Source organism: Cavenderia fasciculata (genome assembly GCF_000203815.1).
Source record: "Cavenderia fasciculata unplaced genomic scaffold Scf_ET2XIPL01COFD4-5, whole genome shotgun sequence".
Taxonomy (NCBI): Eukaryota; Evosea; class Eumycetozoa; order Acytosteliales; family Cavenderiaceae; genus Cavenderia; species Cavenderia fasciculata.
Genome location: NW_004457695.1, coordinates 3,367,847 through 3,390,259, shown reverse-complemented (window position 1 = coordinate 3,390,259; position 22,413 = coordinate 3,367,847). Strand labels below are relative to the sequence as shown.

Sequence of the window (22,413 nt, the reverse complement as noted above, 5' to 3'; positions counted from 1 at the left end):
TGAAAATAATAATATCTCTTGATGGAAGTATATGTTTGTAACATGTACTCATTCATGAACAAGTAGTATTGTATAGTAGATAGATAGAGATAGATGGAGAAACCAAAGAGTATTGTGGCCTATTTCTCGATTGATAAGAAGAATCAAAGCAATGCAAATGATCATGACTCCTCTGTTAATCCAAGGTGGAGCGATCATACCAAAGACAAGCTTATAGAGACAATAACGAAACAAGAACAAATAGACAAGGAGGCGACAGCTACACGATCAAGCAATAGCACACCCGCTCAGATCAGAGCAAGAGACAAAAAAAAGGAAGATCAACTCTACGAAGCACTGAAACAATTCCATACTGGATATGGGTTTGAAGATAAAGGTAGAGCATTGACATACTCACATACCATCCAAACATTATCGGGACTCTCTAGAAGTAGAAGTAGAAGAAATAGAAATGGTTCATCATCATCACTATTGACATCATATGAAGCTGAAGAATATTTACATAGACCTGAACCACAATTTGTAAGTATTAGTATATATATATTAATTACTTGATTGATTGATTGATTGATTGATTGATTGATCAGTTAATAATGTTGATTTATATTATATTATATTATAGTATTTAACAGTGAATGAAAGTTTCATATGCCCAATATTTCAAGGTATATGTACTGAAGCAAGTATTATAAACCAGGTGGTTGTTAGACACTATGGTTATGATGCAACTAGACGTACCTTTGGATTCCACGAATACGAATTATCATTTGCCAAGGTGACTGATATATCACACAGTGCAGGTAAAGGTGACTATAGTAAAGTCATTAATCTTGTATTATCACCTGCTATCATTACAACGACAATTGCAGAGTTTAATGTTGATACTGGTAACTACTCGGTATTTTCAACTGGAACAGTTGACTTTAAATTCACAGACAGGTGTAAACGTGTTGTACTGCCATTCAATCCATCCAATAATTATCCACCACAAATACTAGACGATACTATAGAAGAATCCAAACAACTTCTAAAAGACAAACAAGTCGAGTATCAAGTAGACCCAGACTCCCAGTTACCAGCTACCACTAGAATCATGGTTGTCAACGACCAAATCAAAGGACACAATATTTGTCGTAGACTAAATGTTGATTCTGAAATGACCATAGACAATCTAGTCACTAAAATAGCCACCTTTCTATCCAAAGAAAAGAGTTCCATTCATTATTTAATCAACAAAACTAATAATCATTCATATGATTGTCGTGGTGACCAGACTGAGAGTGGTGGTAATCAAGAAAAGATTAAATTATTTACAGATATAATTATAGAACCTCTTTACTCTAGTGATTTCCTCACTGCCAAGTAGTAGTAGTTGAATAAATAAATAAATAGATAAAAAGAAAGAGTTGAAAACCACGGTTCACTTTTTGGTTTGAAGTTTCCAAAGAAAACCAGCAAAACTCATTTTCATGGGTGTCTTGTCTTCTACATTTTCATCACGATATTTTTGACCTTTTAATTATTATTAGACACGAAGAGATAGATTAGATTAAAGAGATAGATAGATAGAGAGAGAGATAAGAGAGATAAGAGAGAGGAGAGAGAGGCAAGAGAGGGGAAAATGTTTAGCAACTTCTTCAAATGGATATCTGGAGATCCAGCAGCTAACACGACCGATAATGCCAATCCTCCAGCAGTAGATCAACAACAACAACAACAGCAACAACAACAACAAACACAAAATATAGCTGTCTCTTCTTCTTCTTCTTCTTCTACTACTAAACAACATGAACATCATCCAGTAGGGAATAGTGTTGAAACTCTAAACTTTAATCATAACAAACATCCTAGAAATCATAATTTGTTTGATGATAGTGACAATCATTTGACATTGGGTATCCCCAACGTTGAAAAGGAGTTGGTTTCATCAAAACCTGGTGACGATGAAAGTAATAGTAGTGATGACAACAAGTCTCCTAGAAGTGAAAAGAAGGGTTTGTTTGATCTTAGCGATGGCAGTGACGGTGAAAACAACTTTGTCTCTTTTGGTAAACGATTCAACAAACATAAAGTAGATCCTAAACGAACTGTCATTCAATATAATAGATGTAGGTTAAACCTAATATATATTGTGTAAATTATAGATTACTAAAAGATTAATTTCCCTTCCCTCCACAGATGATGAGTTTGTCAAATCTGAACCTGTTACTACTACTACTACTACAGAGACTGTTGTACCAGTAGAAGCCAAACCAGACTTGTTTGCAGATAATAGTAGTTTATTTGATCTCCCTGATCCATCATCAAAAGCATCTTCAGTGGTGGCATTAGATGAATCATCATCGAGCAATGACGATCCACTAAGAGTGTCGTCACCTTTAAGCAAACCTTCAACAGGAGTGACACGTTCAACAACTGCTATTGGTAGAAATAGATCGAGAACAACTAAACCTCAACCAGTGCAACCACAAGTTTCATTGTTTGAAGAGAGCAAGGTTGATGACGACTTGTTTGCACCACCTCAACTCCCATCTCGTGAATCTTCACAAACCAATGTATTAGAGTCATTTGATGCCAAATCATTCTTGTCATCTACTGAGCCAACTGTAGTTGTTGTTGTTCAAGAAAAGACAACTACAACTGCTGCTAAACCAGCCAAACAAGAAAAGACAACAACAACAACAACAAAGAAAGAGTATGATTCAATATTTGCTGATGACAATGCTGCCATTGGTTTGGAAAGAGGTGGAGCAGTTAAGAAACCACTAGCTCCCAAACAACAAGAAGTAGCTCAAGTATCTACTACAACTACTACTGCCCCTGCACTAAGTATTGCTACAGTTGCTACTACAACTACAACTACACCACCAGCATCATCAGTATCACCATTGACTGCATCGACAGAGGGGGTTGGATTCAAGATTGGTCAAAAACCAGTGTCACCAGCCAAACCAATCCAACAAGAAAAAGAAATTACAGTTGAAGACAAGAAAAAGAAAGAGATGGATTCATTGTTTACCGATGATATTACAATTGGTTTGGAACGTAGTGTTGAAGCCAAGAAACCAGCACAAAAGCAACAACAACAAGATGTGGCCACTGACTTTTTATTTGGCACCAAACCATCGAGTCAACAACCAACCAATCCAGCCGTTGCTCCACTCGCTGCTCAACAAAAGAAGAAACCAGCTGCTGCAAGCATCGATCTCTTTGCCGATGACGACGAATTTACCTCTTCGTTGGACAATATTCTCAAAAAGGATAAAAAGGAAAAGGAAACGATCGATCACATTGCCGAAGCTAAAAAGGTAGAGAAACAACAGAAAACACAAGATATTGAAGATCTTTTCAAGGTATCTGCAAAAAAGACTACTGTAGCTGCTGAACAACCAAAGGTTATTGTTGATATTGCTTCACTTGAACAAAAGTTTGTCAAGAAACAAGATACTCTTTTTGCCGACGACGATATCTTTGCATCATGGGAACAAGAAATCTCTACAAAAGTTGATACTCAACAAGCCATTGAAAAGAAAGTTCAAAAGGAAAAAGAAGAACAAGAACGTATTGAAAGAGAAAAGATTCAAAAGGAAAAAGTATGTTAAATTTATAATAATATTGTAGTAGTATTAGTAGGATCATATTTATTAATTCATTTATATTATTATAATCATATGTAGGATGAAAAAGAACGTTTAGAAAATATTAGATTAGAAAATGAACGTTTAGAGAATGAAAGAATTGAAAATGAACGTTTGGAAAAGATTAGATTGGAAAATGAACGTTTGGAGAAGGAAAGATTAGAAAAGGAGCGTTTGGAAAAGGAGAGATTAGAAAAGGAACGTTTAGAGAATGAAAGAATCGAAAATGAAAGACTTGAAAAGGAACGTATTGAAAATGAGAGATTGGAAAAGGTGCGTTTGGAAAAGGAGCATATCGAAAATGAAAGACTCGAAAAGGAACGTTTGGACAAGGAAAGAATTGAAAAGGAACGTTTGGAAAAGGAGCATATCGAAAACCAAAGACTCGAAACAGAACGTTTGGAAAAGGAGAGAATTGAAAATGAAAGACTCGAAAAGGAACGTTTGGAAAAGGAGAGAATTGAAAAGGAACGTTTGGAAAAGGAGCGTATCGAAAATGAAAGACTCAACAAGGAACGTTTGGAAAAGGAGAGAATCGAAAATGAAAGACTCAACAAGGAGCGTTTAGAAAAGGAGAGAATCGAAAATGAACGTATCGAAACCGAGCGCTTGGAAAAAGAAAAACTCGAAAAGGAACGTTTAGAAAAGGAGAGAATTGAAAATGAAAGACTCGAAAAGGAACGTTTGGAAAAGGAAAGACTCGAGAAGGAACGTTTAGAAAAGGAGCACTCTCAAAGAGTTGAAGTTGAACGTTTGGAAAAGGAAAAACTCCAAAAAGAAAACGAAAGACTTGAAAAGGAGCGTATCGAGAAGGAACTTTTGGAAAAGGAACGTTTGGAAAAAGAAAAACTCGAAAAAGAAAAGGTAATTTAAAAGTGATTTGATGTGTGAATGATTAAAAAATACTTATAATTTCTTTTAATCTTTTAAAGCAAGAAAAAGAGAGACTCGAAAAGGAAAGAATTGAAAATATTCGTATCGAGAATGAACGTTTGGAAAAGGAGAAACTCGAAAAGGAACGCTTGGAGAAAGAGAGACTCGAAAAGGAGAAGTTGGAAAAGGAGAGAATCGAAAAGGAACGTATCGAAAAAGAAAGAATCGAAAAGGAACTTTTGGAAAAGCAAAGACTCGAAACTGAACGTTTGGACAAAGAGAGACTTGAAAAGGAGAAGTTGGAAAAGGAGAGAATCGAAAAGGAACGTATCGAGAATGAACGTTTAGAAAAAGAAAGAATCGAAAAGGAACGTTTGGAAAAGGAGAGACTTGAAAAGGAACGTATCGAGAATGAACGTTTAGAAAAAGAGAAATTGGAGAAGGAGTGCTTGGAAAAGGAGAGACTCGAAAAGGAACGTATCGAAACAGAACGTTTGGAAAAGGAGAGAATCGAAAAAGAAAGACTCGAAAAGGAACGTTTAGAAAAGGAAAGACTCGAAACTGAACGTTTGGAAAAAGAGAAACTCGAAAAGGAGAAATTGGAGAAGGAGCGTTTGGAAAAGGAACTTTTGGAAAAGCAAAGACTCGAAACTGAACGTTTGGAAAAAGAGAAACTCGAAAAGGAGAAATTGGAAAAGGAGCGTTTGGTAAAAGAAAGATTCGAAACACTCGAGAAGGAACGTTTAGAAAAAGAGAAACAAGATCAAATTGCCAAGGTCTCAACTCCAAAGACAAACGAAGAAGTTTCCTCCTCCCTCATTGATACTACTACAGAGGATCATAGTAAACTAGTTCATTTGACAATTGGTAGAACCAAAGCCAAGGGTAAAAAGAAACCAAGTAGAAGAGCTCTCAAAAAGGATGGTAGTCGTGAAAAGGCCAACATTCCCAATTTGAAGGAACTCAAGCCACAAACTACCCCATCCTCTGACACCAACCAAGCTGATCATGATGGTGGTCCAGACGGAGCCGATCCACCAAAAGAGGAAAAGCCAGCCCAACCCAAATCATATGTACCAAAGGGTGCAGTTGCACTTCCAGGTATGATGATGCCCAAGTTTGACCCATCCGCCGTCAAGCTCAAATCGGCTGCCAAGCCACCTCCATCCTTTAATTCCCCAGCACCCACCACTCCACCACCAGTCCACCACTTTAACCTCAAGCCAACTGCCAAGACAGGAGCAACCACTCCACCAGCCTCGCCACCAGCCGTCCTCAAGACTGCTGCCAGTGGTCTCAACCGTACGGCAAGCACCGGTAGTGTTGGCAGATCATCGCCTCAAAACGATGGCACAAAAGCACTAGATATGTTGTTAACATGGGTGAAACAGTCTACCACTGGATACAAGGGAGTCGAAGTAACCAATTTCACTACTTCGTGGACAAACGGACTCGCTTATTGTGCTCTACTCCACAAATTTGCACCAAAGGCTATCGACTTTGGTGCTTGCTCTCCTGATAATAGATTCGAAAACATGAAAAATTCTTTTGAACTTGCTGAAAAGCATCTTGGTGTTCCAGCTATAATGGACGCTTCGGACCTTATGGATTTACCTTATCCAGAACGTCTATCAAACATTACCTATTTATCTGAATTTTTCAAGGCCATAAAAAGAAAGGGTCTTTAAAGAAAGAAACAACAATAATAATAACTTCACTTTACATAATAATAATATCTAATTTATAATTTACATTCAACCAATTTTTTTGTATCATAATAATAAAATAATATAATCATATAATATAATATCAGATGTATCCATCTCCAGAAATATAGTTGTATTTTAATATTATTGCCCTCTATCGTGAATGAAAAATGAAGGTGTCTTTATGAAAATAATGATTAGTATTAAATACTTTTGTTTTTTTGTTCATACACTGGATACAAACATGAAAAATTCTTTTGAACTTGGTGAAAAGCATCTTGGTGTTCCAGCTATACTGGACCGTCGGATCTTATGGACCTTCCTTATCCAGAACGTCTATCAACATTACCTATTTATCTGAATTTTTCAAGGCCATAAAAAGAAAGAACCATTAAAGAACAACAATAATAATAACTTCTCTTTACATAATAATATCTAATTTAAATCCAACCAATTTTTTTTGTATCATCAAAATAAAATAATTTTTTGTTCTTTTTGATTGATCTACAGTTGGAGAATAATAATAATAATAGTTTTTGTTGAAATAGAATTTTGTACAAAGTTTTATTTTTAAAAAAGGATGAGGAGGAGGGAGGTAGGGAAAAGATAAATTTTTAGGAGTTGGATTTAAACAAAGAAGTTATTAACATGTGTTATATTCTAAAATAAGTTAGTGATAATTCCTTGTAATAATTTACGAGGGTATCTTTTTCAAGTATAACTTTTGTATCCAATTCATTGATAAACCATTCACAATTGATAAATATATGTGGACGGCGATAGACTACAATACCACTTTCGTTGAGATTGTTGATGACAGAGAGAGCGCTTTTAACGTAGGATTTGGGGGCCATTTGTTCGATTTTCTGGACAATGATGACATTTCTATCTTCTTGGTTGGCATAGTATGTCGATGTAAAGTGATTGAGTTGTCTTTCAAACAAGAGATGGCTGCCATTGACGAGGGTGACTCTCTTTTGAGCTTCCATATAGATGGATTTTTTGAGATCGCTAATACCTTTTTCTTTTTTCGAAGACACGAAAAAGAGTGAACTGGCAATACTTGTCTTGCCTGGGAGAAGGGATTGTTTGAATGTATTTTCTATTGATTTTAATCGGTCTGATTTGACCGTGTCTGTATGAGTGCCGACGAAAAAGACAGATGGTGACCGATCCGATTGGTTAAAGTTGACCGAGCTGACTTGCGATAGCCAATACTCTACCGAGTCCTTCCAATTGTCTTGTGTGACGTCAAATGTGATAATATAGAGACCGTTGGGAGTGATGAGTGGTTGATGTACCGACCGATACTTTGTGTTGCCCGAAAAGTCCCATGCTGAAAAGGTAAACTTGTTGGTCTTGGAGTAGTATTTGCTGATGGACACTAGTTTGGTTGGTGCTGGTGGTTCAGCCGATTTCACACCCTTGATGCATTCCAATAGACTAGTCTTGCCAGACGACTCGTCACCAAACAACATTAATTTAAAGAATGGCCATTTCTCAGTCTTGAGTTCTTTTTTGGTGTTGCTGTAGAAATTGAGTAGGTTCTTGGTCGAATAGAAAGCATCCGAGTCTTTGGGAACGAAAAACAATGGGTTGTTGGAGAACTCGATGATCTTTAGTTCGGGACATTCACACAATTCAATGGGGAAACTATCGAGACAATTATTTTTGATATTGAGTACTTTGAGTTGTTTCATATTCTTGATGGCCGGACTAATCTCTTTGATCTTGTTATTCTCTACATCCAATTCAATCAAATTTTGCCAACACTTTAATGGAATCTCTGGAAACAATACAAATCCACCATCTTGTAGATTCAATCGAACATGTGGTCTTGTCGAAGAAGAAGAAGAGGAATTTTTAACATTATCCAACCAATTCATAATATTTAATACTCCATTATATTTTGATATTTGAATTTTATCTTTTGAAATTAAAAAATCCATTGCTATACTCTTTCCAACTTGATCAATTTGTTGTATAAATTCCTTTTTTAAAATCAAAATAAAACAAAAAATAAATACAAAATTATAAATATTATAAATATTATAAATATTATATATTGTATTGTCAATTTTACATACCTCGGGAAGATCATTTAAACCAAATATTCTATCAATAAATTGAGTATCACCAGCATTGAATTTTGACAATATTATTTTATACAAATTACTATTTGAGAAATGACCAAGTACTCTTTGGGCCACAACATCAAATCGATCATCCAAAGATCCATCAAAAAGAAATGTAGTCAAGAAATCTTTTTTTTGTTCAATTACATCTTGAGTTCCAACTCCATCATAAAAAACAGCTACTACAGACTAAATAAATAAATAAATAATATAAGTTAGGATTGGTTTGATTGTGATTGACGAGGTATGAGAGGGGAAGATTAGAGTTTGTACATACTTCATTTGGAGAGTATTGTTGACATTTGTTTTGTCTTGGAACCAAGTTGATGACATCTTTACCTGGGTAACGGGGAGGAGTGTCTGCTCCGTCGACGGGGAGCTGAGTTGCAGCACGTGCTTTATATGGTTCGAGTGTAAATGATAATTCAATATCTACACCTTGAATATGAGCAAGTGGAGAACCATTGGATTCTATTTGTCTTTGCAGAGCAGCTCTAAACTTTTGTTCAAACAATACTGATTGTTGATCAGCTGCTGCATCTATTCCCAACTCTATCACTATTGGAACACATTTTGTTGTTTTGATTATATTCATTTTTCCCCTCTCCTATCTGTGTCTAATTTTTTTTTTTTTAATCTCTTTTTTTTTTTATCTCTCCTTTTTATCTCTTTCTTTTATCTATTTCTATCTATCTATCTTTGTTGTATCTGTGAGGAGGAGGACAAGATATAATGAATGATGATGTGGAACAATAAGACTTTGTTGTCTCATACATCCTCTCTTCACTGAACAGCAACACAACAACAAATGCAGCAAATATCTGACCCATTTTTTGTTGTGTTGTTGCAAACATAACATAAAATCTCAAAGACACAAATATCCGCTGTCCTCATTCGGGAATGCTCTCGCGAAAACCCTGCAAACACTCAGTTTGTATCGGTCTTTTTTTAATCAAAGTATCCAGACCCCAAAGTAAACACATTTCAAGTTCAACTATATTTCCGTTTAAACATCAGATACTTTGATACTTTTGTTTATCATCATAGTCCCACCCATTCTCCTTCACCTTTACTATAACTCATACCCCATTATGATTCAATCAAAATCTAAAAGACATGTCTTAACACATCATCAATCAACCAACTAATCGAATTAAACAGTTCCCCGCCCCGAAACTGAGTATCTATCCAATTTGTTTAAAATTAAATCAGAAATCAATCATCTTGGAGGGGGACCCCTCCCAACCAATTAAAAAAAAAAAAAGCTCAAATGGGTAACACAATTAATGTGCACATTTCAGATGTTCATTACTTTTATAAATGAAGAAGAATGATGTTAAAACATAGTTTATTGAATAGAACCACAACATCTTATATTGGATCGGTGTTCAGTAGTGGTCGATCATTATCATCACCTCTGTTATCAGCATCATCATCAACAACAACAACAACTCGTAGTAATGTTAAATACTATTCATCGACAGTAGGATCAGAAGGGATAACTCAAGACTCATCAACGTCTACTTTTACAAGTGCTACTTCAATCAAGAAAAAGATACCTCATATCAATGACTTGAACAACGGCGGTATCATTGATCACTCCAAGAATGTTTTGTATGAGAAACTAACAGATCAAAACAAAAAGTTAATCGATGGTATTAGCAATTCACATAGAGTTGAATTGGCAAGATTGATTACATTGAGTAAGTATATTAGAATAGTTGGTTATCACTCATTCACTCAAACTAATCTAATTCATTCTCTATTATTAGTTGAATCATCAAAAGAAGATCATCAACAACAAGCAAGATTGATCATTTCAATATTGATGCAAATAGCCAAAAAAGAAGAAGAGTCTAGGGGAAAGCATGGAAAACCTAAATCATTCCGGATTGGTATATCTGGACCACCAGGTGCAGGTAAATCAACGTTTATCGAAGCATTTGGTAGATATTTAACAACCAAACTAAACAAAAAGGTGGCTGTCTTGGCTATTGATCCATCGTCGGTTCGTACAGGTGGCAGTATCCTTGGTGACAAGACTAGAATGGTGGAGCTTTCCAAAGACCCAAATGCATATGTACGTCCATCATCTTCACGTGGATCATTGGGTGGTATCACTAAAAGTACATCAGATACTATGGTATTATGTGAAGGTGCAGGTTATGATGTCATCATTGTAGAGACTGTTGGTGTTGGTCAATCTGAAGTATCAGTCGAAGAAATGGTTGATATATTTATGTTATTGGTTCCACCTGCCAATGGTGATGAATTACAAGTATGTAATAGATTAGAATAGAATAGAATAGAATAGAATATGAATCTATTATCGATTGTTAATCAAATATATATATTGATTTAGGGATTGAAAAAAGGTATTGTTGAAATGTCAGATTTAGTAGTTGTAAACAAAGCAGATGGAGAGTTACTTCCACGTGCAAGATTTACAGTGGCAGAATACATGTCTGCATTCAAGGTACAACGTCCAAAATCAGAGAATTGGAGACCAAAGGTATTATCATGTTCATCCTTGACCAATGAAAATATTGATACTGTTTGGAATACAATGAATGAATATCAAACATTAATGATTGTATGTAAAGACAAACAACAAAGATATGATTTGACATTAATTAATTTATATTCTGTTTTATTTGTTTTAGGGAACTGGAGAATTGGGAGAAAAAAGATCAAATCAAAAACAAACATGGATGTGGAGATATATTGAAGATGAATTAATGACTAGATTACATTCTAGTAAATCTTTGAATCAAGTCATTCCAATTCTTGAACAACAAGTTAAACAAGGTGAAATATCTCCTAGTTTGGCAGCTGATCAAATCATCAAAATGTTCATGTCTACTAAATATTAAAACACAAATCTAAACAAAACTGTAACAGTAAAAGTACCATACCAACAGTTGTATATAAACACACATAAGAAAAATCATATAGTTGATCTATTTATTAAAATAATCAATAATTTAATTTAATTTAATTTAATTTAAAACTTTGGCATGTATACTTTTTCCTTGTCAACTGTCATTGTTCTTGTAAATTTAGTCAAGTATTGTTCGATTGTATTTTCTGGTGGTACTATTGGTCTAAAATATAATAATTATAAGAGAAAGTTAATTAATGTTTTGATTCAATACCTATCTATTCCTTTGATGCATTTTACATACTTTATATAAACATCAATTTCTGATAATTTCCATTTTGGCATTTGTTTGAATAGATGAGCGAATCTATCCTTTGGAACAAATGATAAATCCTCTACATTTAAATAATTGACCATTGTTTGTTTACCAATGATTGGTGTAATTGCAATACCTTTCAACATATCAATCGATGGTTTAATCTCTGCTGGTAATTTATCAATCCATTGTTCCATAAATTTATCTCTTGTCCAATTTTGTTTTTCCTAAACAAAAATAAAATAAATTAATATCTACCGAGATACCATTATTAGTATAATAACCAATCATCGATGATTTCTTACCTTGAATAATTGATTTGCAATATTTATACAAATTAAATTTGTATCCAATTTATAATATATTTCATTTTCCTCTTTATCTTTGACACTATTATCAATGCTACCATAAATTCTAAATGTATATTCCAATAATTGTTTTGGTTGGTTTTCAATCTTTTGTATACATTCATTCAAAGGTACTTTAGAATGTGACCATCCATTTATAGTAATTTCCGTTAATATTAAATCAATCAAATAGTGTTGATAGGTTTCCGATAAAAGTGCAATTCGATCTAAAATTAAACAACAAATATTAACATTAACATCATATGATGTTTATAATTACGAGATATTAAGTACAATACCTTGATTAATATAAAATACATGTAATTTATCTTGAATATATTGTCTAATTTCAGCTTCACTTGCTTGAGTTGATGATATGATTTCAGATAGACTGTAACCAATTGAATCGTCTGATCCGTCAATCTCTGATTCATCATTCTCTACCGGTCTCTTGAGTAATGTTGTTTTCAATAATGATAGTCTTGGTGGAATCTCTGTCAATTCATATTGTTGTTGTAAAAGTGAATGTATTTCTATCGACGATAATGATGATGATGATGATGGAGGAGCTTGTTTTGTTGGTGTTGATATATTTGTTGTCGACGCAGACGATGAATCATCGACATCCATTGATGATGTAGTAGCAGTGTTACTACTGGAACTCTTATTCTTCCTTATTGACAACAGCATAGAGTTTGGTGTAAATGCTGATTTGATAGAATAGGTCTTTGTTGATGTACAAAGTACTGCTTCATCATTTGGTCCATTTCCTTTAATAATCAATCTATATATATCAATTGATACAACAATACAATGAATGTTAGAACTACTCCAAGCAAATTGACTGTTCTTCATCATCATACTACATACTTTTCATTTGTTTTGAAATCGTTTAATATATCATTTGATACCTCTATCAATCTATAACAATTTAAAGGATATTGATCTATAAATGATACATTGTATTTCTTCATCTTTTATCTTTTGTTATACAATACTTTTATCTGTGCTACATGAATGACTGTGAACTTGAAAGATACAAATAATGGCGCCAAAAAGTTTAAAATTCAAATTGATGATATTTTTGTTTATTTATTAATTATTAATTTGGGAGTACAGGTTAATATTTCTTGAAAATGGTTGTTCAACATGGTGAAAGAATTATTATTTAATATTATTATTATTATTATTATTATTAGAATTATTATTATTAATTTTAGGAAACTATTATTATTATTAAACTTTATATTATTTTTTATTTGGCAGCTAAAATATCAATGTATTGAGGAATATAGACACGTGGACTATTGTTATCGGTTGGAGTTTTTAATTGATTTGGCCAAGTTAGAGAATGAGGATTATTCTCTTTGAGTGTGTCGATGAGATACTTTGCATAGTTTTGGCTGTTGGCAGATTGAGACCATAATGGTCCCTTGGTTTGTTGGAATACAGGAAACCACTTTCCAGAGATGACTCCTTTTAAACCCTTTGCCCATTCTTGTGGTTGTCCAGCATGATAAAGATTATCGATTTTTCCAACCAATTGATGTGAAACATATTTGGGACGTAGTTCACAAAGTCTTTCTTCAAAAAGACGTATGCCTTTTTTCTCCTTTCCAAGGAATATCTCCAAACCCATTGGTACTACTTCTGTTGATTCACCTGCTACGTCAATCACAACAGTATAAATTAAGTTTTCTTTATCTTTATCTTTTACTGGAGACTTGTTGGTTCCATATACAATGACATAGACGTCACCTACTTTTGAGGCATCGATCACATGTTCTGGATAACTTGTTTTGTTATTATTATTGGGATGATTAATAATATCATCGGTACTATTACTATGTGGAGTTGATGATGAAGATGTGGATGTAGATGCAGATGATGAAGTTGAAGTATTGGATGTTGATGGAGATAATTTTCCCTCTTTTTCTTTGTTTTCTTTACTTGGTGATGATCCCATTTTTTAAAAGTATGCTTGTTTTTTTAATAACAAATAATAATAATAATAAATATTTAAATACAAATAAAATAATGACTGTAAGAATGAATCTTGGTAAACCAATACTTTTATAGTTTAGTATTTTGAAAATTAAAAATAAAAAATGACTGATAACAAAATAATAAATAATATGTATGATGGAGATAACAATCTAATACTATTAATATTAATAAAAATTAATTGATTTTTATGATTAATTTATACTAATCTGATGATTGATGATTGATCAACAGGGTTTTGTAGAATAACAAAAAATATAATCGAGAGGAGAGACAAAGGGAGAAAAAATACAGTTGTTGACTTGATTCCAATGATTGGTTGATTCTTCTTCTTTTTTTTTTTTTTTTTTTAAATATATAATACTACTATGCATACCCCCACCCTCCTCCCAAGATGAATAGATTGATTATAATTATATATATATATATATGGAGTGGGTGATTGGGTAGATGAGTTGATTCACCCCTTTATTTCGGGTTATGAATAAAAATCAGGGTATCCAATGAATTTGGGGGTGAGTAAAAATGTTCACTCGATAAGATTAAATTATTGAGAGAGAGAGAGAATGCAAACACACATTATTTTATTATCTTTTAGATTCCTTTCCTGGGCATCTCCTACGCCCAAACCTATGATGATGATTAGGAATTAATATATTAATAAAAAATAAAAATTTTTGGTCCGAAGGTTCTCTCGTTTTACAAAAAAAATAAAGACGAGGTCGGCTCTAACTACGTACTTTGTTAGTGTTAGTCCCGATCGAGAATGGAGCAAACAATAACAACTACAACTACAACTAGTAATAGTAATACTGGTAGTGATAATAATAACAAAAGAAAGAAACATGATGATAATAATAATAATACACCAGTCACTATAGATACATCAAAGATGAATCTAGTACATGCATCAGATCCGAATGCAATCATGGCATACAAACATCAGAATGTATTAGATCATTTAGAGAAATACTATGGAAAGGATCACATGAATGCCATTAGAAAGGCTCAAGTACGTCCACCAACCTTTACAACTATACGTGTCAACACTTCCAAATGTGACAGACCACACCTACTCAATCAACTACGTCCCTACTTTGAATCGATTCAATTCAAATTACAAGATAACAATATTATACCATTCTCTAATCTTGTCAAAGAAGATACCAATGAAACTATTCAATCTATAACAAATCAAACTATATTATTAAAGAATCATGGTCCATTTAATCCACAACCAAAATATAAACGTACGTAAGGAAACTAATAATCTAGAGGTTTAGTTTTATATTGAAAATATTAATATATCTTTCAATTAATATCAATATAGAGGTGGTAGTAGGAGTATTATGTGCTGAAGCAGTATTAAGAGGAAGTGATATCTTTGCAGTAAGTTGTCAACCTAATCTCAACCATTCTATTTATTTAATTTAATTTTATTTTTAGCCAGGAATCATTGGATCATTTAAACATATAGTAGAAGGTGATATGGTATCAGTATTTGTAGATTTGAGTCAAGATGGAAAGAGAGGATTTATCATTGATGGATATTATGCAGAGAGAACTGTATTTGTTGGTAATGGAGTGTCATTGATGAACCGTTTGGATTATTATAGTACTCGTGGAGGTGTTGGTATCAAGATGACTGAAAGAATATGGGATTGTCCACCATTGAATGGTGTATTAACCGATAAATTATTCCTTCAACATCTTCCATCTATCCTTACAGTCTTTCAAATGGATCTTCTTCCATCACAAAGAGAAAAGAGATCATTTAATATATTGGATATGTGTGCTGCACCAGGTGGAAAGACAACATTGATAGCATCATTGGTCAAGAATAATGGTTTAGGTGACAAGATTACAGCTATTGACAAAAACAAGAAAAAGGCAAAGATGGTTAGCGATTTGTGTCGTGTCAATGGATTCGATGAGAATGGTTTGGTAACAGTTCGTGCAGGTGATTCAAAGAAACTCCTCATCGAAGGAGTATTTAAAGAAGAATCATTTGATCGTATCTTACTTGACGGTCCATGTTCGGGACTTGGTACACGTCCACGTTTCGACGAGGCTACATTATTAATTGATTTGGATAATTCAGCTTGTTTGCAACGTGTATTGATTGATGCGGCCGTCAAGTTGTTGGCACCTGGTGGTATACTAGTATACTCTACCTGCACCATCAACCCTTGTGAAAATGAAGAAAATGTTAAATACCTACTCGACAATTATGGTAGTTTTATGCAGCTGGTTCCACAAACAGGTCATATTGGTGATCCAGGTCTCCCTGGTATTCTCCCAGAGAATCTATCACCTCTAGTCCAACGTTTTGATCCTTCTACCAATCATGAAACAATTGGTTTCTTTATTTCAAAATTCAAAAAGACAGCAAGTAGCCAAAGTAAATAAAATGAATTAAAAATTAGACGCGATACAGACATATTAATGGAATGATAAATTATTACATTACAAAATTAATTAATAGAGATGTAATATTAAATTTATTTGGGGTTTGGGTGTGTAGATTAGATTGGTTTGGGTTTGGTTTGTGTTGTGTTGTGTGTATTATTAATACATTAATAAATAAATAAATAAGGTTTTTTTTTTTTTGGTTTTGTTTTTTTTTTTTAATTCAAGTATTATTATTATTATCAATATTTAATTTGAATTACTTGTAATGGCAACAGCTCTGGCAGTGATAGAGTGATGTGGGTTTTCAAACTTGAAGATATCAACCTTTGGTGCAGATGATTTTTGTGGAGCAACTTCCTCCATGGCAACTACAGTCTTTTTAGCGGCTCTCTTCTTTTTGATGATAGCAACAGAAGCACCAGTTACACCAGCAACGGCAGCAGCACCACCAACAGCAATACCAATAATAGCACCGGTAGAAAGAACAGCTCCAGCAGCAACAGCACCTGGAATTACAGCATTGGCATCTGGTACACCTCCAGTGTATTGAATTTCAAACTCTTGGAATGTTAAATCACTAAATTGATTAAAGTTCACTATAAAAAATTAAAAAGGAAATAGTTAATATTAATAATTATTCTGAATATTTCTTTTTTGTTTTCTTTTTTTGGTCTTACTTTGAGAAACAGATTCACTTGGAAAAGTGACAACTTCACCAGCATTAATATTGAGTTCACCGAGGACAGCTTCTTGGGCAGCAGCGGGGTGGGCAGAATTGTCAATAGCCATATCAGCGACATTGTTGTTGGCATTGTAGTTGGCAATGAATTGGGCGTTGGCCTTCCAGGCAGCAAACTTGGCTTGCAATTCACTGCTATCGTATTGAACATTATAGTTTTGAGCCCAATTGATAAAGGCAGCAAAGAGTTGGGCATCCGATGGGTCTTGAGCAGTTGACGATGATACATACATCATCATTACAACACATAGTGTTAATAAAATTGATTTTATCATCATTTTATATTATTATTATTTGTATATATTATCTGTTTTTAAAAGCTTAAAATTATTTATGTATGTATTGTATATATTGTTTTTTGTTGGAATGAAATAAGATATTTAAAATAAATAATTAATATTTTAAATAGATATCGATGGATGGATGGATGGATGACGATGAGAGATAGATGATTAAAAGAATGAATAAAAAAAGAGAATAAAGGAAGTTGGTTGAGAAGTATAGATATCTATATTGATCGAATGAATGATGTGTTACCAATGGGGTGGATGATGATGATGATAGATAAACACTTCAAATGACTTGACTTGTTCTGCAGGTTTAATTATTGTTGGTTGGGTCAATTTGACAGATGAATGGATGGTTTTTTGTGATAATTATTTTAAAAACTGCAAAGTATCTCGAGGTAGGGGGAGAACAACCCCTTCTTTTCGATGGCTTGCCATCAACATTCCAAACGACAAACCCACCATTGTTTTAAAAAAAACCAGCCCTCCTCTCACCCCTCAACAGTGTCTTGCAGACTTTATAAAATTTATAAAATATCGGTCTAGATCTCGATTATTTGAAGCTAAAACTCGATGGCTTCGAAGAGAGTTAATTAATTAAGTGTCTGTTCGCCTCGACGCTCGAACGGGCTGCGCTTGATTTAGAAGATTCTTTCAATTCAAGGTAGGAGGTGGCTTGGTGCTACTCATCAACTGCTAGTTGACCAACTCTATCGGGTATCATCATAGGTGTTATAATAATTAGAATCGACCATCACAAACCCTTCAAAGCAACCCCGATGAATGATTTTTAATTTAAATTAGTCAAACTATCAACCAACGATCAATCCATCATCAACCATCAACCATCTCCCCCTCTCTCTCTCTCTTCAATCCACTCTTCTTTATTTATATTTCTCTTCAACAACAACTATTATTTATTTATTTCAACAACACAACTCTATTTGTTTATTTATAAAACGTTAGGAGATATTTATATATTTATATTTATAGAATGAAATCATTATTTATTTCACTTTTAATTTTTGCATTGTACTCTGTTGTGATGGTATCATCACAATTGTCGTCGGCCGATCAAACTACCATCTTTAACCAACACAATGCTTGGAGATCCAACCCATCCCCAGCTGCCAAGGGTACCATCAAACCATTGGTTTGGAATACTACCATCGCTACAACTCTCCAAGCTCACATGAACAAGTGTGACGGTAGATTCAGTCCATCGGCTCTTCAAGGTATCGTAGGTGAGTTCCGTATCTCCATGTCACCATCTCTCAATGTACCAAGCATGTTAAACTTTTTAAATGCTACTCGTAGCTACTTTAACTGGTCAACCAAGGCTTGTTCTCCTGGTAGTTGTCTCCACAATTATGTATGTGAAACTAAAATAACAAAAACAAACAACAAAAACAAACAAATAATCACATTTATAAATATATGTTTATTAATTATTATTTATTTTGTTTCTATTCTTTTATTTTTATTTTTTTAGGCTGTTTGGAATACTACTACATCATTTGCATGTGGATACAAACAATGTAACGGATCACATTATATTATGTGTGATTATTTCCCAAGAGGTGGTTTCTCTGGTGTCTGGCCATACACTCCATCATCGATCCCAGCTCCAACTACCACTCCAACTCCAACCAACACTCCAACTCCAACCACTACACCCAAGCCAACTACTACTCCAACTCCAACCACCACACCAAAGCCAACTACCACTCCAACTCCAGCTCCAACCTCTGCTCCAGCCCCAGGTTCAATCGATTGGAGATCCAAGTCTACCCCAGTTAGAAATCAAGGTGGTTGTGGCAGTTGTTACATTTTCGGAGCTCTTGCCGTCGCCGAAGCAAGAAACAAGATAAAGACTGGTTTGGATATTGATTTATCAGAACAAAATGTTTTGAATTGTTATTCCAATGGTTGTAATGGTGGATGGCCAATGACTGTCTTCCAATTGATGCAACCAGTTGGTGTAGAGTATGAAAACACTCTTCCATACACTGCCGTCAAACAAGCCACCTGTTCCAACTCTACCCAACCAAGATTCAGATGGACAAGTCAAGCCAATATGGCTGGTGTCACCAAACAACATTTCCTCGATGCCTTAAAGGCTGGTCCAGTCGTAGTCGCTCTCTTTGCCGACGGTGGATTCCAATCCTATGGATCTGGTGTTTACTCTTGTCCAGAACAATACACTGGTGTCAATCATGCCGTAGTTCTCACTGGTTATGATGCTTCCAAGGATGCTTGGATCATTAAAAATTCTTGGGGTAAATATACAAACATACATACAAACAACATACATACATTTATAAATCTTTTGAAATAATTATTAATTAATTCTCTTTTTTTAAAATATATAGGTACTTCATGGGGATCAGTTGGTGGATACATTTACCTTAGTGCTGCCAATGATAGATGTAACATGATGAAGTATGCTGGTTCTTATGTTACAATTTAAATATTAGATCAATCATAATCTATTTGACAAAAAAACAACAGTTATTTATTATTTAAGAACCCACCAACCTATCCTATTATTTATTTATTTATTTATTATTTATTTCAAACCCAAACATGTATTTCTATTCTAATAAATTATTAATGTCATCAATCATTTAAAACCATACTTGGTTGATGACAACAACTAGAAATAATACCTCCTAAATAATTTAACATGTTTTCTTTATTGTTGATTGTTGGATGCTCTCTGGGTGTTCAAATTTTTAAAAAAAGTATATTTGTATTTATTGATTCGTTCAAATACATCAATTCAATGGATAGAATAGATAACTAACAATCTCCTTCTCAGGGATAAACAGAACAAGATAGTTGTTTATTCTCATTCACCAAAAGGCAAAGATTTGATAGTCCTGACACAACCAATACGATTACGATCGTAAGTAATACTATTGTAACAAGTTGTAAGAGATAATAGAGAAAAGGAGTGACTAATCATATTATTCTATCTTTGCAGATGTTCTATGACCAACAACAACGATTTTAAAAAAATCTACATAAATTCTTTGGTAAATATCTATCTGTTCTTTGATCCCAACACCCATCCATGGAATCTCGACAAACCGTTGTTGTTAATTAATTAACAATTAATTTGCAAAGGTCGACCTTGTCTTGGGGGTTCTTGCTAATGGGGCGTCGTTCTAAATCAGGTGACAAAGATTCTTTTCAATTCAAAGTATCAGGTGGTATTTGGGCAGTACCAACCCAAACAATCTAGCTCGACAGGAATTCCTTCACCATAGGTTTATTTGAATGAATCGATGATTCTCGTTTGAGAAAGTCTAGATTTGATCAGGGCTTGAGAATGAATGATTGTCAGATGACGATCACACGAATCCTGTTGCATCACTCTTTATTTTATCCTTTTATTCAACCTCTAGTTAAAATTTTATTCTCTTTTTATCTCTATTGCTCTCTTCTTTATTTATTTATTTATTTATTTCTTTTTTTTTAACATAGGATGAATATCCTCACTATTATTTTACTAGTAATTTGTGCAGTGGTGATACTACCGGTATCTTCAGAGTTGACACCAGATGAACAAACAGCCATCATCAATCAACATAAGTCTTGGAGAACAAACCCCAACCCCCACTCCAAATGGAGCTATCAATCCTCTAGTTTGGAATGTGACCATGGCCGAAGAACTCCAAGCCCATGTGGACAAGTGTGACATGTCCTTTTCACCCAAATCAAAATTAGGTGTCGTTGGTGAATACCGTATTCAAATGGCCCCCAATTTAAACATTACCACAATGTTGAATCAAGTTGGTGAAACCAGTGTTTACTATAACTGGTCAACAAAGACTTGTGCCAAGGGTCAAATTAGTGTTCATAATTTTGTATGTTTCTATAAATCTAAAAAAAAAACAAAAGTATTTATTTATTTATTTATTTATTTATTTATTTATTTATTTATATTTCTATTCTATTATTATCTATTTTATAGGGAATTTGGAATCTTACAACTTCATTTGCTTGCGTACATAAATTATGTGGAAATACTCACTATATTACATGTAACTATTTCCCAAGAGGTGGGTTCCCAGGATTGTTCCCTTATAATCCAGAAGGTGTCCCTCTTCCAACTACCACTCCTACTCCAACCAACACGCCAACTCCAACGACTACTCCTGCTCCCACGACACCACCCAAGCCAACTAGTGCCCCTGTAGTAGACCCGTCGGGCCAATCAACAGATTGGAGAAATATGTCTACCCGTATTAAAAACCAACGTAACTGTGGTTCATGTTATATCTTTAGTGCATTATCAAACCTTGAAATGTAAATATCTACATACATACATACATATTCCCTTTTTAATCATTGGATTAAAAATTTTAATTTATTCATTTATCATTTCGATTTTAGATATTACAAGATAAAAACAGGTAATGATATTGATTTATCAGAACAAAATGTTTTGAATTGTTATAATAATGGGTGTAATGGTGGATGGCCAATGTCAGCTTTACAATTGATGCAACCAGTTGGTATTGCCTATGAAAATGATATTCCATATACCGCTGTGCAACAGGCCAACTGTACTAATACTACAGAACCAAGATTCAGATGGACTGGTCAATACGACACTACATCAGCTTCCAAGGAACACTTTATCGAAGCCTTAAAGAGTGGTCCATTAATTGTCCCACTATTTGCAGATGCTGGATTCCAATCGTATAGAAGTGGTATTTATTCATGTAGACAACAAAGAGCTTCAGTTAATCATGGTGTTGTTCTAGTTGGATACAACAAACCACAAGACTATTGGATCATCCGTAATTCATATGGTTCAACTTGGGGTCAAGAAGGCCATATTTATCTCAAGTATGTTTGCTATATAATCAAATTAACTAATATTGACAACTACAACTCTATTCTAATACTGACTATCTATCTTTTTTTTTAGTGCAACCAATGATAATTGTTACATGTTGTATTTTGCAGCCACCTATGTTAAAATTTAAAGATTTGCAAAGTCCAAGGTTATACCTCCCCGATTAACATTCACTATCCAAGGTTATAATTATATTAACTTGACA

The 22,413-nt window shown here is 34.0% G+C and overlaps 10 protein-coding genes across 10 annotated transcripts; 6 read left to right on the top strand and 4 right to left on the bottom strand.

The window, feature by feature from the left end:
- Positions 1-93: 93 nt before the first annotated feature.
- Positions 94-1,366, top strand: DFA_08920 (uncharacterized protein; the record flags this gene model as incomplete). Its single annotated transcript, XM_004356350.1, has 2 exons — positions 94-522; positions 623-1,366. The coding sequence occupies 2 exons, from the start codon at positions 94-96 to the stop codon at positions 1,364-1,366; spliced, it is 1,173 nt and encodes a 390-aa protein (XP_004356403.1).
- Positions 1,367-1,621: 255 nt separating this feature from the next.
- Positions 1,622-6,199, top strand: DFA_08919 (uncharacterized protein; the record flags this gene model as incomplete). Its single annotated transcript, XM_004356349.1, has 4 exons — positions 1,622-2,071; positions 2,145-3,593; positions 3,678-4,502; positions 4,571-6,199. 4 exons carry the CDS (start codon positions 1,622-1,624, stop codon positions 6,197-6,199), a joined length of 4,353 nt encoding a protein of 1,450 aa, XP_004356402.1.
- A 645-nt stretch (positions 6,200-6,844) lies between these two features.
- DFA_08918 (uncharacterized protein) lies at positions 6,845-8,947 on the bottom strand (the record flags this gene model as incomplete). The annotated part of the gene is made up of 4 exons (XM_004356348.1): positions 6,845-6,877; positions 6,916-8,208; positions 8,305-8,541; positions 8,630-8,947. 4 exons carry the CDS (start codon positions 8,945-8,947, stop codon positions 6,845-6,847), a joined length of 1,881 nt encoding a protein of 626 aa, XP_004356401.1.
- Positions 8,948-9,682: 735 nt separating this feature from the next.
- DFA_08917 (Methylmalonic aciduria type A protein) lies at positions 9,683-11,225 on the top strand (the record flags this gene model as incomplete). Its single annotated transcript, XM_004356347.1, has 4 exons — positions 9,683-10,055; positions 10,125-10,630; positions 10,715-10,945; positions 11,016-11,225. The coding sequence occupies 4 exons, from the start codon at positions 9,683-9,685 to the stop codon at positions 11,223-11,225; spliced, it is 1,320 nt and encodes a 439-aa protein (XP_004356400.1).
- A 131-nt stretch (positions 11,226-11,356) lies between these two features.
- On the bottom strand, positions 11,357-12,870 carry DFA_08916 (uncharacterized protein; the record flags this gene model as incomplete). The annotated part of the gene is made up of 5 exons (XM_004356346.1): positions 11,357-11,456; positions 11,538-11,776; positions 11,855-12,123; positions 12,196-12,680; positions 12,767-12,870. 5 exons carry the CDS (start codon positions 12,868-12,870, stop codon positions 11,357-11,359), a joined length of 1,197 nt encoding a protein of 398 aa, XP_004356399.1.
- A 281-nt stretch (positions 12,871-13,151) lies between these two features.
- Positions 13,152-13,862, bottom strand: DFA_08915 (uncharacterized protein; the record flags this gene model as incomplete). Its single annotated transcript, XM_004356345.1, has 1 exon — positions 13,152-13,862. The coding sequence occupies one exon, from the start codon at positions 13,860-13,862 to the stop codon at positions 13,152-13,154; it is 711 nt and encodes a 236-aa protein (XP_004356398.1).
- A 71-nt stretch (positions 13,863-13,933) lies between these two features.
- On the top strand, positions 13,934-16,309 carry DFA_08914 (NOL1/NOP2/Sun family protein; the record flags this gene model as incomplete). Its single annotated transcript, XM_004356344.1, has 4 exons — positions 13,934-13,939; positions 14,655-15,150; positions 15,231-15,289; positions 15,347-16,309. The coding sequence occupies 4 exons, from the start codon at positions 13,934-13,936 to the stop codon at positions 16,307-16,309; spliced, it is 1,524 nt and encodes a 507-aa protein (XP_004356397.1).
- Positions 16,310-16,558: 249 nt separating this feature from the next.
- DFA_08913 (uncharacterized protein) lies at positions 16,559-17,329 on the bottom strand (the record flags this gene model as incomplete). Its single annotated transcript, XM_004356343.1, has 2 exons — positions 16,559-16,908; positions 16,990-17,329. The coding sequence occupies 2 exons, from the start codon at positions 17,327-17,329 to the stop codon at positions 16,559-16,561; spliced, it is 690 nt and encodes a 229-aa protein (XP_004356396.1).
- A 55-nt stretch (positions 17,330-17,384) lies between these two features.
- Positions 17,385-19,808, top strand: DFA_08912 (uncharacterized protein; the record flags this gene model as incomplete). The annotated part of the gene is made up of 4 exons (XM_004356342.1): positions 17,385-17,395; positions 18,332-18,710; positions 18,831-19,617; positions 19,711-19,808. The coding sequence occupies 4 exons, from the start codon at positions 17,385-17,387 to the stop codon at positions 19,806-19,808; spliced, it is 1,275 nt and encodes a 424-aa protein (XP_004356395.1).
- A 1,096-nt stretch (positions 19,809-20,904) lies between these two features.
- DFA_08911 (uncharacterized protein) lies at positions 20,905-22,338 on the top strand (the record flags this gene model as incomplete). The annotated part of the gene is made up of 4 exons (XM_004356341.1): positions 20,905-21,210; positions 21,318-21,652; positions 21,740-22,198; positions 22,281-22,338. 4 exons carry the CDS (start codon positions 20,905-20,907, stop codon positions 22,336-22,338), a joined length of 1,158 nt encoding a protein of 385 aa, XP_004356394.1.
- Between the last annotated feature and the right edge of the window lie 75 nt (positions 22,339-22,413).